The sequence below is a fragment of the Scyliorhinus torazame genome, chromosome 4 (genome assembly GCF_047496885.1).
Source record: "Scyliorhinus torazame isolate Kashiwa2021f chromosome 4, sScyTor2.1, whole genome shotgun sequence".
NCBI lineage: Eukaryota > Metazoa > Chordata > Chondrichthyes > Carcharhiniformes > Scyliorhinidae > Scyliorhinus > Scyliorhinus torazame.
Window position 1 is genome coordinate 189,168,507 of NC_092710.1, and position 14,618 is coordinate 189,183,124.

At 51.1% G+C, this 14,618-nt stretch overlaps 1 protein-coding gene across 2 annotated transcripts in view; it reads right to left on the reverse strand.

Moving 5' to 3' along the window:
* The window catches only part of trim54 (tripartite motif containing 54), a 110,466-nt gene that overhangs the window by 42,230 nt on the left and 53,618 nt on the right, over positions 1 to 14,618 (reverse strand). The window contains exon 7 of one of the 2 annotated variants that reach the window (XM_072499019.1): positions 8,208 to 8,332. The exons of the other annotated variant lie outside the window; for it this stretch is intronic. Within the exon in view, the coding sequence (XP_072355120.1) occupies positions 8,208 to 8,332 (125 nt within the window). The remainder of the gene's footprint in view (positions 1 to 8,207; positions 8,333 to 14,618) is intronic. 2 annotated transcript variants of the gene reach the window in all.

The window sequence follows — 14,618 nt, forward strand, 5'->3', positions numbered from 1 at the left end:
GGAATATAGATATAATGCAGAAATATTGGAAGTATGGATGTACAAAAAGGTAAATGGGTTCAAACCTATAATTCTCTGAAAGTGCAAATAGATAAACCAGAATCAAGTCATCAGAATTTAGAATTTTAAACATAAGGCCATGGATGGGCTAAAAATCTGGTGTATAGGAAGATACAAAAGTTTGGGGAGAAATTAGGGTAGTGCAATTCATTTTTGATTGTCTTGGTACTGGAGTCAAGTAGCTTTACCCTATATTGTGAAGTTGTTTCATTATCCTATCTGAAAGTGTGTTCCATGTATTGATCATTCTTTGTATGAAAAGCTTCCTCTACCCAAATTAACATTTCTGCCACTGTCTGGATTTAATTTTAGATAGTGTTCCAAATTTACCTTTTCTATACCTTTTACTGTCTTAAATACCGCTCCCCTATAAATTGAAGGAGTCCTCAGCAAAAAGCAGCCTCATTCCAATGGGTGCAGGCACAGAGCACGTTGGCTTTGATCCATGACAGGTCTTCAAGATATGAATGTTAGAAGCCTGGGTGAGTTGGAGTTTGCATAGGGTGGAGTTTGAGATTTCAGAGAGGGCAACACTGGGGAAACTGGAGAACTTATGACAAAGACCTGGGTAGAATTTGAATGGTGGTTAGGAAGGGAGTCTGGACTTCTGGTTGCGGCTATGCGGAGCTAAGTCGCACGTTCGGCAGCTCCCGCTAGAAACTGACTTTTGGGCTCTTTTTAGGGCCCCCAACGGTACTTTTTCGACGATTCCCAGTGTGGGAAGGGGACAGCAATATTCCCCCAGCACTGTATGGATTGGACCAGGAGTGGAGCGGTGAAAAAAGTGGAATTGGAGCAGAGAAAGGTGCGAGGGAGGAAGACCAAGATGGCGGCTGGTGGAGAGCAGGCAGCGTGGGCGCAGTGGTCACAGGAGCAGCAGGAGTTTCTCCAGCGCTGCTTCACGGAGCTGAAGGCGTCAATTGATAAGCTGCTTGAGACTCAGATGGCCCAAGGGACGGCGATCCGGGATGTCCGGCAAAAGGTCTCGGAGAACGAGGACGAGATCTTGGGCCTGGCGGTGAAGGTGGAGGCGCATGAGGCGCTCCATAAGAAATGGCAGGCGAAGTTCGAGGACATGGAGAACCGGTCGAGAAGAAAGAAAATGCGGATTCTGGATCTCCCGGAGGGGCTGGAAGGATCAGATGTCGGAACCTACGTGGTCAACGTGTTGAACACGCTAATGGACGCGGGGGCCTTCCAGGGGCCCCTGGAGCTGGAGGGGGCCCATCGAGTGCTGGCGAGGAGGCCCAAGCCCAGCGAGCCTCCACGGGCAGTGCTGGTGCGGTTCCACCGTTTCGTAGACAGAGAATGTGTCTTAAGGTGGGCCAAGAAAGAGTGGAGCAGCAGGTGGGAGAACGCAGAGGTCCGGATTTATCAGGACTGGAGCGCGGAGGTGGCTACGAAGAGGGCTGGGTACAATCGGGCTAAGGCGGTGCTGCATCGGAGAGGGGTGAAGTTCGGCATGTTGCAGCCGGCGCAACTGTGGGTAACCTACAGGGACCGTCACCATTACTTTGAGACGCCGGAGGAGGCGTGGACCTTTATTCAAGCCAAAAAGCTGGACTTGGATTGAGGGCTAGGGACGAGGGGATGCTGAGGGGGGATGGTTGAGACTGTTGTGTCGTGTTTTGGAGGGATTGTGCGGTTGGTTGGGCAATGTTTCTTCTCTGTCTGTCGAGTGGGTTCGTAGGGGGGGGGGGGGGCGGGTGTCAGGTAAATGCTGTGGGCGTCGGTGTCTGGAAATGGAGATGGGGCCCCGCGGTGGGGGGGGGGGGGGAATTGGGACTGGGCCTGGAAAGGGAGCTGCGCCAGAGGGGGTGGGGTCGGGTGGGTGGAAAGCACGGGCCTTTTCCCGCGCTAAGAGTGGAAAGGGACAGGGCCGTGCTGGAAAGCATGGGCTTTTTCTGCGCTGAGTGTGGAGGGGGGTGGGGGAGGGGAGAGCCTGTTGACGGACAGGAGGGGGAGGGGAGACTCCCACACTGGGGGGGTCGATGAAGCTGCAGGAGTGGCCGGGGTCAGCAGGAGTCGGCTGACTCACAGGAGTACTATGGGGGGAGCAATGCTGCTTGGGGGAGACCTAGCTGGGGGGAGGGGGGGGGGAAAAGAGAGAACCGGGTTGCTGCTGGAATGGCCAAGGGGGAGCTGGAGTCTGTAGAGGAGGTCGGGCGGGGGTCTGCTGCTGGGGGGAACGGGAAGTGCGGGGGGCGCGGGCACATGGCTGGCCTAGAAAGGGTTATGGCTAATCGGCAGGGGGGGCGGGGGGGGGGGCGCGGGCAGCCCCCTGATCCGGCTGATAACCTGGAATGTAAGAGGCCTGAACGGGCCGGTCAAACGGGCCCGTGAGTTTGTGCACCTGAAGGGGCTGAAGGCGGATGCTCCAGGAAACACACCTGTGGGTGGCAGATCAGGTAAGGCTGAGAAAGGGGTGGGTAGGGCAGGTGTTCCATTCGGGGTTGGATGCAAAAAATCGGGGGGGGGGGGGGGGTGGGGGGGCGATTTTGGTGGGGAGGCGGGTGTCGTTTGAGGCGTTCAGCATCGTGGCAGACAATGGAGGTAGGTATGTGATGGTGAGTGGTAAGCTGCAGGGGGTGCAGGTGGTCTTGGTAAATGTATACGCCCCGAATTGGGACGATGCGGGTTCCCGGACTTGGAGACAGGGGGCTTGATAATGGGGGGGGGGGGACTTCAACACGGTGCTGAATCTGGCATTGGATCGCTCTAGGTCTAGGACGGGCAAGAGGCCGGCGGCGGCCAAGGTGCTGAGGGGGTTTATGGACCAGATGGGAGGAGTGGATCCGTGGACGTTTGCGAGGCCGGGGGCCAGGGAATTCTCATTCTTCTCCCATGTTCATAAGGCCTACTCCCGGATTGACTTTTTTGTAATGTGGGCGCTGATTCGGAGGGTGGAGGACATGGAGTATTCGGCGATAGACATCTCTGACCATGCCCCACATTGGGTGGACCTCGAGCTGGGGGAGGAGAGGGACCAGCGCCCGCTGTGGCGCTTGGAGGTGGGGTTGTTGGCGGATGAGGAGGTGAGCGGGCCGGTCCGGGGGTGTATAGAAAGGTACCTGGAGGCCAAAGAGAATGGGGAGGTGCAGGTAGGGGTGGTCTACGAGGTTCTGAAGGCAGTGATCAGAGGTGAGTTGATCTTCATTAGGGCCCACAGAGAGGGGAAGGAGAGGAGAGAGAGAGGGAGAGGCTAGTGGGGGAGATGGTAAGGGTGGATAGGAGGTATTCAGAGGCCCCCGAGGAGGGACTACTCAAGGAGCGACGAAGCCTCCAGGCCGAGTTCAACCTGTTGACCACCAGGAAGGCGCAGGTGCAGTGGAGGAAGGCGCAAGGGGCGGTGTATGAGTACGGGGAGAAGGCTAGCCGGATGCTGGCACACCAGCTTTGGAAGCGGGAGGCAGCAAGGGAGATCGGGGGAGTTAGGGATGGAGGGGGGAGCACGGTGCGAAGTGCGGTGGGTATTAATGGGGTCTTCAGGGACTTTTACGAGGGACTGTATCCGTCTGAGCCCCCACTGGAGGAGGGGGGGATGGGCCGCTTTCTGGACCGGCTGAGGTTCCGAGGGTAGAGGAGGGGCAGGTGGCGGGGCTGGGGGCGCCGGTTGGGTTGGAGGAACTGGTCAAGGGACTGGGGAGGATGCAGATGGGACGGCACCGGGGCCAGATGGGTTTCCGGTGGAACTCTACAGGAAGTACGTGAACCTGTTGGGCCCGCTGCTGGTAAGAACTTTCAACGAGGCAAGGGGGGGGGGGGGGGAGGTGGCGGGGGGAGGGGGTCCTGCCCCCGAAGATGTCTAGGGCGCTGATTTCTCTAATTCTGAAGCGGGACAAGGACCCTGTACAGTGCGGATCGTATAGGCCGATTTCACTCCTTAATGTGGATGTGAAACTGCTAGCAAAGGTATTGGCCATGAGGATTGAGGACTGTGTTCTGGGGGTCATACATGAGGATCAGACAGGTTTTGTGAAAGGGAGGCAGTTGAATACCAACGTACGTAGGCTCCTGAATGTAATTATGATGCCGGCGATGGAGGGGGAGGCGGAGATAGTGGCGGCTATGGACGCGAAGAAGGCCCTTGATAGGGTGGAGTGGGGGTACCTGTGGGAGGTGTTGAGGAGGTTTGGGTTCGGGGAGGGGTTCGTCAGCTGGGTGAGGTTGCTGTACGAGGCCCTGGTGGCGAGTGTGGAGGAGGTCGGAATAGGAGGAGGTCGGAATATTTCTGGCTATACCGAGGGACAAGGCAGGGGTGTCCTCTATTCCCCCCCCTGCTCTTTGCGCTGGCGATTGAGCCCCTGGCTATGGCTTTGAGGGAGTCCAGGAACTGGAGGGGGTTGGTGCGGGGGGTGGAGGAACACCGGGTTTCGTTGTATGTGGACGATCTGCTATTGTATGTAGCGGACCCGGTGGGGGGGAATGCAGGAGGTGATGCGGATCCTGAGGGTGTTTGGGGATTTCTCCGAGTATAAGCTCAACATGGGGAAGAGCGAGCTGTTCGTGGTGCACCCGGGAGACCAGGAAAGGGGGATTGGTGAGCTTCCGCTAAAAAGGGTAGAAAGAAGTTTTAGATACCTGGGGGTTCAGGTGGCGAGAACTGGGGGGCCCTGCATAAGCTCAACTCAACGAGCCTGGCGGAGCAAATGGAGGAGGAGTTCAAAAGTTGGGATATGCTGCCACTCTCCCTGGCGGGTAGGGTGCAGTCGGTTAAAATGACGGTGCTCCCGAGGTTTCTGTTTCAGTGCCTCCCCATCCTGATCCCTAAGGCCTTCTTTAAGCGGGTTAACAGGAGTATTAAGGGGTTTGTATGGGCAAAGAAGACCCCAAGGGTGAGAAGGGTGTTCTTGGAGCGGAGCAGGGACAGGGAGGGGGTTAGCATTGCCAAACTTATGTGTGTAGTATTGGGCTGTCAATGTGGCGATGATGCGTAAATGGGTAATGGAGGGGGAGGGGGCAGCGTGTAAGAGGCTGGAGATGGCGTCCTGTGTGGGCATAAATAAAGGAGGAGGGGGGGCTGGTGACGGCATCGCTGCTGCTTCCTCCGATGAGGTACACCACGAGCCCGGTGGTAGTGGCGACCCTCAAAATCTGGGGGCAATGGTGATGCCACAGGGGGGGGGGGGGGGCTTGGGTGTGGTCCCCGATACGGGAGAACCATCGGTTTGTCCCAAGGAAAATGGATGGGGGTTTCCTGAGTTGGCACAGGGCAGGTATTAGGAGGATGGGGGACCTGTTCATAGACGGAAAGTTTGCAAGCCTTGGGGAGCTGGAGGAGAAATTCGGGCTCCACCCTGGAAATGCTTTCAGGCATATGCAGGTAAGGGCGTTCGTTAGGCAACTGGTGGTGGAGTTTCCGCTGCTGCCGGTGCGCAGGGTCCAGGACAGGGTGCTTTTGGGGGTGTGGGTTGGAGAGGGTAGGATCTCGGCAGTTTATCAGGTGATGCAGGAGGAGGAGGAGGCCTCTGCGGAGGAGTTAACAGGTAAGTGGGAGGAGGTGCTGGGGGAGGATATCGATGAGGGTATGTGGGTGGAGGCCCTGGGAAGGGTAAACTCTTCCTCCTCTTGCGCGAGGCTCAGCCTGATACAATTTAACGTGCTGCACAGGGCGCACATGACCGGGGCAAGGCTAAGCCGGTTTTTTGGGAGTGAGGACAGATGTGCGAGGCGTTCGGGGAGCCCAGCAAACCACACCCACATGTTCTGGGCATGTCCAGCGTTGGAGGAGTTCTGGAGGGGCATAGCGAGGACGGTGTCAAGGGTAGTGAATTCCAGGGTTAGGCCTAGTTGGGGATCGCAATATTTGGGGTGTCGGACTAGCCAGGAGTGCAGGAGGCGAAAGAGGCCGGTATTCTGGCCTTTGCGTCCCTGGTAGCCCGGCGAAGTATTCTGCTTCAGTGGAAGGATGCGAGGTCCCCAAGCGTGGAATCCTAGATTTACGACATGGCAGGATTTATTAAATTGGAGGTGGTGAAATTTGCCTTAAGGGGATCGGTACAAGGGTTCTTCAGGCAGTGGTAGCCGTTCCTAGACTTCCTGGCGGAGCGTTAGGAGCTGGTCAGCAGCAGTGCAACCCCGGGGGGGGGGTTTAGTTTGTGTCTAGTAGGGGATGCACTATTGTTTACTGTTTAACGTTTATTTGTTTATTTATGCACTTTTGTTCTTGTTGTTTTATTATTTGTGTAAAGGGGGGGGGTCGTATTTTTCTGTTGTGCTAAAAAAAAAAGGAAGGGAGTCTGACAAAATTGTGGGAGATCTTGTGGTGCTGTGGTAGCGCCCCTGCTTCTGAACCAGAATCTTCAGGTTCAGCTCCCACTCTAGGAACTGGTGCAGTCATAACATTGAGAATCAACTTGCAAATCCTTCCAACATACACCAATGGTAGGCAATAAGAGCAGGAGAGATTCCTGGTCAGCCTGGTCATCCTTGAATGGATGTTGGGAATTCATACCTCCATTGGAGACTGCCATCATTATCCATAGCTCCAGGCTGCAACATGCATGTAAAAGTGTCCACAGCAATATTATCTGGTGGTCTTCAACCTTCATAATTGTGTAAAAATTAACATCAGAGACTGTATTACCAAGAATGTGCTACAGGATACTGCAATAAGTGGCTTTCTGCATAGGCTGCATCAATGTCTGGCAGACTTCTTCCAGTTTCATTGTTAAGTATCATGTCATTTTACTTCTGTAGTTATTTTTGAGTGTGCTGCTTAGCGTGTATGCAGTGACTGTGACTCCTTGCCTTCTGAGGTGGCAGGAGAATGTCATGGGCATCCCTACATTTTCCAGTAAGAAAGTTACTTCCATACATCTGAAATTCTCTCCCCCAAAAAGTTGAAACTGGAATGATTGGAACTCGCAAGATTGAGATTGATAGATTTTTGTTAAGGTCAGGGTATCCAGGGATATAGATCACATTTAGGTAAATGAAATTGAGATAAATAATGGCAGAACAGACGGGAAGGGCAAAATAACCTAATCCTGTTCCAATATTCCTATATAGCTTTGCATTTAGATAAGACTTCCCTATAGTTGCTATAGCCTACAGAAGACATGTCACCTGATGTCCCCATTCAGAGTAAAAACGATTTGTTCAATAATGTGCCCCGTTAGGTTATTTTTACTCTTTGGCTGAAAATGGTCACAAAGAATTTCAAGTTTTAGCCCTCTTATATCTGATATCTAATAGATATCTGACAACACAGCAACTTAGTGATGCTGATGGGAACAAACAGAAAAATCTATGAAGCATGAGAATGCAAATGCACAGAAAAGCTTAATCCGGTAAAGGATTAGACGGAATATTAGGTAGCAAGTATCCTAAATAACATACAGCATACAGTCATTTGGGAAAAATAATCATTTGCTTCTTTATTTGACGAAAATGAACCTTCTCCCCATCCACAACATTAGATCGGGAGGCGGTGGCATAGTGGTATTCGTGGTGATATGCCTGTAGATAATATTCCATGTATGCAGCAGTGTGGCCTTCCACCAGTAGGTGTCATCAGATATAAGTCAGGGCAGATCTGGTGATCCTCAGAAGTTGTAAGATGTACACGAGGGCAGTCGTGCATAGGGGTAGTTTCAGGGGAACCTAAAGATAACTTACTCTGCATCTTATCATTACCGTACCACGTGCGCATAATAAAAATCGTGTTTGCACAAGTCACTAGCAGTTCTGTAGATTCCTTACTTGACAACGAACACCGAACACAACAGTATTGTCACTGGACTAGTAATAATCCAGAGATGCAGGGATGTGATCTGGGGACCTGGGTTCAAATCCCATCATGGCAGGTGATGGAATTTAAATGCAATAAAATATCTGGAATTAAAAGTCTAATGATGACCATAAAACCATTGTTGATTGTCATAAAAACCCATCTGGTTCACTAATGTCCTTTAGGGAAGGAAATCTGCCAACCTTACCTGGTCTGGCCTATATGTGGCAGGGACAAGGAAGGAAAATGCGGCGAGCCGTTCAAAACTCCATTGATTTTGGCTGGACTGGAAGATTCTGTAGGCGGGAGGAACGGTAAAATTCCACCCTCTATGTTTTCAATAAAGTTAATGGAAAAAAAATTATCCATGGTCCCCCAATTATTCTAATAAATAAAAGAGCACTGCACTAAATACCTGACTGGAAATTTATCCTTTGCAGCACCTGTTCGGCTCTTCCGAGATTGACCACAAAATGATCCATGTTTTCATACCCAGGCTCCGTTCTCTCCAACTGGGCCGCTTTTGAAGTATCAATAACTCTAAGAGAGTCAGGCAATGAAATATTATTGCAGACAGGTTGACATGTACACTGACATTTAAAAATCTATTGGAACAGCAATTGAGATACTTCTGTGATTTAACTGGAGTGGAAGTAAAGCATTTCTCCATTTTGTTTAATGTTTTCTACCTAGAGATATCATGATCTCATTGAATTTGAAATGATTGCTGCAAATAATGTTAAAGACATGAGGGCATTTCTCAGTTATATTGTGTTACTTGCTTCCTGCTGTGTATTCATGTTTGTTCCTAGTTGGAACAAGGTCACTTTAAGAGTTTGATCAGGTGATATACTGATGATGTCATCAGCAGTTTGGGCGGGCTAACAGTCAGTCTATTCTAGCAGTCAGTCTATTCTAGCAGTCTGTTTAGTAAACACCTTTCCAAGAAGGCTCTTAATTGTTTGTACCTTCATTGTCTGCAAGTCTATCCTTTAAAAATACCACAAAGAAAACTGGCGAGGAGGAGGTTCGAACCACATTGCCAGACTCCCGGACAAGAAGAAAAAAAGAAAAATTGTTGATCTGTGCGCAGACATCCGAAAAGGATTAAGAAGCTAAGAACTTCGCTACACAAAAGCTGGCAATTGAGGGGTGCCAAAATCGCTAGCTGCCATCAATTGGACTGATATTTAAATACAGATTTCAGTGAAAATATCATCTTGAATGACACTATTAGAGACAGACTAGTGTGTGGGGAAAGAAACAAAGCTATCCAGAAAAGGCTGTTAACAGAAAGCAAGTTAGATCTAACAGCTTTAGAGGTTGCAATCGTGATGGAACTAGCAACTAAGGAAGCGCAACAATTAAGTTTGAGCACTAAAATCCGTAAAATGTACTTACTCTGGTGGCTAGGAGGTGAACAGTTACACACGCAGTGCCTTCCTCCTGGGGATTGGATGTTTTGGCCCTTTCTGCCCGGTTAATGGATGATGTTTGGGAAGAAATTAGTGCAGTACGATAAAATAAGATCCTCTCTTGTGAGTGATGTCTGGCGGATTCAGTACAAGGCAGAAGGATTTCCTCGGATTCAGAAGGTCCTTGAGCCTCAGAAGGGGAAAAATGGTAGAGGTCTCTGTGGCATCGTTGCCCCCTCCGTGGACAACCGAGAAGTTGCTGGACTTCTTAACAGGCGAATATAAGAAGCAGCGACAGGTGGTCGCTGAGGATCTGGTGAAGGTGATTGAGGAGGCACTGACACCTATTCAGGCGTCCTTGTACAGGATGGATCAGCAGATAGAGATACAGAGGACGACAATCAGAAAGTGCAGAAGGCGCTCACTGACTATAGCGATCGGATTGTCTCTCTGGAGGCAGTGTTGCTAACTTTCTCCTTAGTTCAATTGCTCTGTTTTATTACCTTTGCTCTCGAGTCGCCAGGTATCTTTATGATACTGCCGCGAGGTTCAAGGCCGAGTAATGATCAATAACCCAATACACCGATTAGTAAGATTCAAATCAAAGCACATTTATTGTACACAGTGATCGCTACTCATGCATAAATTCTACGTCTAAGCTACTTCTACAACTAACAGGCCTATACTTAACTTCGGACTGGCCCACCAGGTCAGGGGAACAAATGGCCTTTCGTTCGGGTTCGGAGTCTGCGGGATTCGAAGTTGGTACGGATTGGTAGCTAGGAGCGCCTATCTCATAGCGAGCGTCGAATTAAGACTTACTTCGTTCGGCGGTCACTGCACCGGTCACGGTCAATGTTATTTCGTGTTGCTGGGTGACCCGGGCAGGACGAAGAGGTGAAGAGAGCGATTCGAACTTGGGGCTTAACTCTTATAGTCCCCAGGGGCTTCCCACCTTTCGGGGCGGACTCTGTACCTAGTCCCAAGTGATTGGACTTTGTCCCAATCGCTTGGTTTGATTTCTCCAATACTGGAGCGGTTCCCTGATCGATGGGCGGTCTTGAGGTGATCGTTCACCTCCTTTGTGTTGGCTCCTGCTGGTGCCGAGGAGTCTGGCTTTGCTTTGTGTGTCCCAAATGTTACTTATTGTTCCCGGGGATTGCTCATCAGTATGCAGATGGCTGCTACATTGTTACGGTGATGGTCGCTGGTATCGATGTTGTCTGGCCTTTTGCAGAGTTTGAATACACAGCAAATCTGCACCTGTCGGTTTCTGGCTTGTTGGCTGACTCTCCCATCAGCCTTTGCCGTTCGCCATTTTAAATCGGGAGTTGGCCAATTTAGGTGGCTGCAGAGACGGCGTTGCTGGCAGATGGTGTTAAAGGCCAAGTTCGATGATCTGGAGGATCGCTCCAGATGGCAGAATGTAAGAATTGTTGGGCTGCCGGTGGACCTGAGAGGTACAAATGCCACAGATTACATCCCTTAGATGTTTGGTAAGTTGGTGGGGGAGGGGATCTTTCCGGCCCCTCCTGAGTTGGACCGGGCCATTCGATCATTGAGGCAGAAGCCCAGATCAGGGAAACCACCATGGGCCATCATAGTCTGATTCCATAGGTACCTGGAGAAGGAGCGAGTCCTGAGGTGGGCGAAGGACCACTGAGATGGTAGATGGGAGGACCATGTCATCAGAATATACCAGGATGTTGGGGCAGAGTTGGCAAGAAGACATGCGGTGTTTAATAAGGCCAAGGCTGCGCTCTATATTGGGATGGTGGACCCGGCTCGGCTTCGGGTCACCTACCAGGAGGAGAAAGCGAATGATTTGTTAATAGACACGAATCGGGGGTGAACTGAAGTGCTTGAGGAATATGGGCGGGATTCTCCATAGCCCGATGTCAAAATCGTGATCGTCGATCATGCAGAGAATGGATTTCCATGCCGGAATCGGGGCCGGTGCCGGTTTGACATGCTCCGCACCCTACAAACAGGTGTCATCGTGCCGTGTGCCATTTCAACGTCGTTGGCCCGTCATCAGCCGGTCCACCCGCGATGCTTCGCCCCGTATGGGCCGGGTTCCTGATGGCGCGGAACATGTGTGGTCCCAACCCTGCGGGTACCTGGCAAGATGGCTGTGGAGTGTGTCCAATTCCGCCACACTCAGCCAGGATCCATGCTGCTGGTCCGGGGTGGGGGGCTTCTGCTAGGGATGGGGGGGGCTGGTGGGGGGGGGTGGCCATGGGGTGGGTTGTGTGGTCACGGTTGGCGGGTTGAGCTCGCGCCATGTTGTACAGCGCGACCTGTGCATGTTGTCAGTTGTGCGCATGCGCGGCCCTGAGACCCGGCCATTCTCCGCCCGTTTTCGGCGCGGTCCACAGTAGTTTTAGTCGGCGCCGATGCTAGCCCCTCACCGGTTCTGGAATCGGTGAGGGTTTCATGCCGAATTTTCGGGCATGAAAGTCCACACATGCTCCACTGTCGTTAGCACTTAGTCTCCCAAACAGAGAATCCAGCCCCTGTTTGCTCATTGTTAAGTTCTTGTGTATCTGTATTTTTGCAGACTGGTCTTTGGAGCCGGGCTGCCCTCAGCAATCCCTTTGGAGGTTGAACAAGGCGTTACCTGCGGATAAGGGATTTTGCGAATCGGTATCCTCCTATATTGGGGAGTATGTGGAGTTTAACAAGAACCAGGCAGTTTCGCCTTCCATTCTTTGGGAAGCATTGAAGGCGGATATTAGGGGAGAGATAATTTCTCACAAGGCATATAGGGATAAATCTGAGAGGGTGGAGAGACTGAAGCTGGTGGATTCCAACCTTGAGGTGGACCGCCAAGACTTAATTGCCCCAACATCAAAGCTTTTGACAGAGAGAAAGAAATTGCAGATGGGTTTCGAGTTGTCAACGGGGAAGGTGGTGAGCCAGCTGTATCGCTCGAGGGGAGCATTTTATAAGTATGGGGAGTAGGCCAGCCATCTGTTAGCTCATCAGCTGAGATGGCAGGCTGCCTCCCGGTAGATAGTTCAGGTTAGGGGCTCAGGTGGTTTCTGCCCCAGAGAAGGTTAATGAGTTGTTTGAGACCTTTTATTGTGAACTACATAAGTGGGAGTCTTCGATGGAGGATATGACAATGTCACAATATTTGGATAGGTTGAGCTTCCCAAGGGTGGAGCAGAAGAGAAGGCAAGAGCTGAAGGCACCGACTGGACTGGAGGAGATCGTTAATTGTATTTGTTCAATGTGGAAAGGCAAAGCACCGGGTCCGATGGATTCCCTATTGCATTTTATAAAGTTTGCTGGTCTGTTAGTTCAACTTCTATCCTGGGGGTTGTTACCGGCCACACTGGCATAGGCGTTGATTTCCTCGATTCTGAAAAAGAACAAGGATCCCACAGAGTGTGGGTGTTGGCAACTCATCTGGAGCGCTGACTGCTGGGGCGATTTCAGAGGCGTTGGCAGGATTTGTTAAAAGCTGGCAGTCGTTGGCCAACATTAGGGAGATAGGTGAATGTGGTGTTGTTGCCCTCCACAGTGACCGAGCCAGAGGTGATTATTTTGTTGGTCGCGGAAGCGTTTGACAGGGTTGAGTGGAGATACCTCTTCGGGATTTGGGGGCACTTTGGCTTTGGGCCAGAATTTATATCTTGAATTAGGCTTTTATATCGGGCCTGATGTGTTGGGTGTTCTGGATCACATACAGGTCACCAACACTTGAAGTAATGCAACACTATTTTAGTAAAAGGTTAACTATTTAAACATACTTGAACTGTGGGTAAATACGATACTAGCTTTAACTAAAGACCTTTGCCTTGTCCTAACTAGTTGATGCATTCAGCACATGGTGAATGTCTGTGTTGCAGGCTGTGAGCTTTCTCCTAGCTAGCTGCTACTCGAATGAGCGGGAACTCTGATGCCCCCTGTCTTTATAGTGCATGTGCTCTCACTGGTGATTGGCTGCAGTGTTGTGTATGTTGATTGGTCCCACTGTGTGTCCATCAGTGTGTGTCTGCACCATGATATACTGGTGTATATTATGACAGGGCCTTAACTACTAATGTCCTGAGCTTCAGGTACTTTCAACTGAACAGGGGTTCAAGGCAGGGGTGCCCATTATGTCCATTGTTGTTTGCCTTAGCGATTAAGCCTCTAGCATTGCACTCAGATCGTCTACCACGGCGATAGGGCGGGGAGGGAACATTTCCGTAAAGACAATTGGGGAGATTGGCACTACCAAATCTGTTGTGTTATTACTGGGCGGCAAACATTGAGAAGGTGCGAGGGTGGTTTAAGGATCTTGACACTCAATTGGGGGCAGATAAAGGAAGCTTTGTGTATAGGGTCAAGTCTGAGGGCCCTTGTTACTGCTTCACTCTCATTCTCTCGTCGAGCTCAATAATAACAGCCTCTTTGAGGATTTGGAATCAATTTGGGCAGCATTTTAAATTAGGCTCTATGTCGCTGTTGGTGCAGATTTGTATCGATAGGTTTGTACCGCCTGGGTTAGGTTCAACGTTCCGGGCATGGGAGAGGGAGGGGTTGGAGAGATTTAGGGATGTTTCTGGAGGATAGGTTTGCCGGTCTAGATAAGATTTTGGAGAAGTTCCAGCTCCTGAGAGAGAACGTATTCAGATACTTGCAGGTGCCTGAGCTTGTATGAAAGGAACTTCCTTCGTTTCCCCTGGTACCAGTGCCCTCGCTTATGGCTAGGGTCCTGTCCTTGGATGAGCTTGGGGAGGGAAAAATCTCAGACACTCATGGTAGTTGTTGACAATGGAGCAGGCATCACTGGAAAATGGAAAGAGGAAATGGGAGGACGAGCTGTGTTTTGTCTTCTGAGGTGCCGGGGGGGGGGGGGGGGGGGGGGTTGAGTGAGGCACTTTTAGGGTCTACTTCACCTCCTTGTGTGCAAGAATAAGTCTGATAGTTCAAGGTGATGCACAGGGCATACTTAGCCAGGACACCTATGAGTGGGTTCTTCTCGAGGGTGGAGGATAGGTGTGTGCGGTGCTCTATGGGGCTGGCGAACCACACACACATGTTCTGGTCTTGCCCCAAACTGGTTAATTTTTGGGTCTCCTTTTTTAAAACAATGTCAGGGATTCTGGGCGTTATGCTGGAGCCGTGCCCGTTGGTGGCCACTTCTTGGAGTGTCAGACTTGTCGGTGCAGGCGCGGACAGAGGCAGATATCTTGGCCTTCGCCTTGCTAATAGCCCGGAGGCGTGCCCTGCTTGGGTGGAGGTCTCCGGTGCTGCCCAAGGCTTCTGCTGTTAGGGATACAGAGGTGTCCATCTTAGCCGTCACAACCAAGCTTCGCCAGAACTGCAAGTTCGGATCTGCGCTTAGCAATGTGCTGGACAACCGTTTAGTTTGTGAAATATAAAATCTCATCACCCAAAAGAAACTCCTGGTTGAA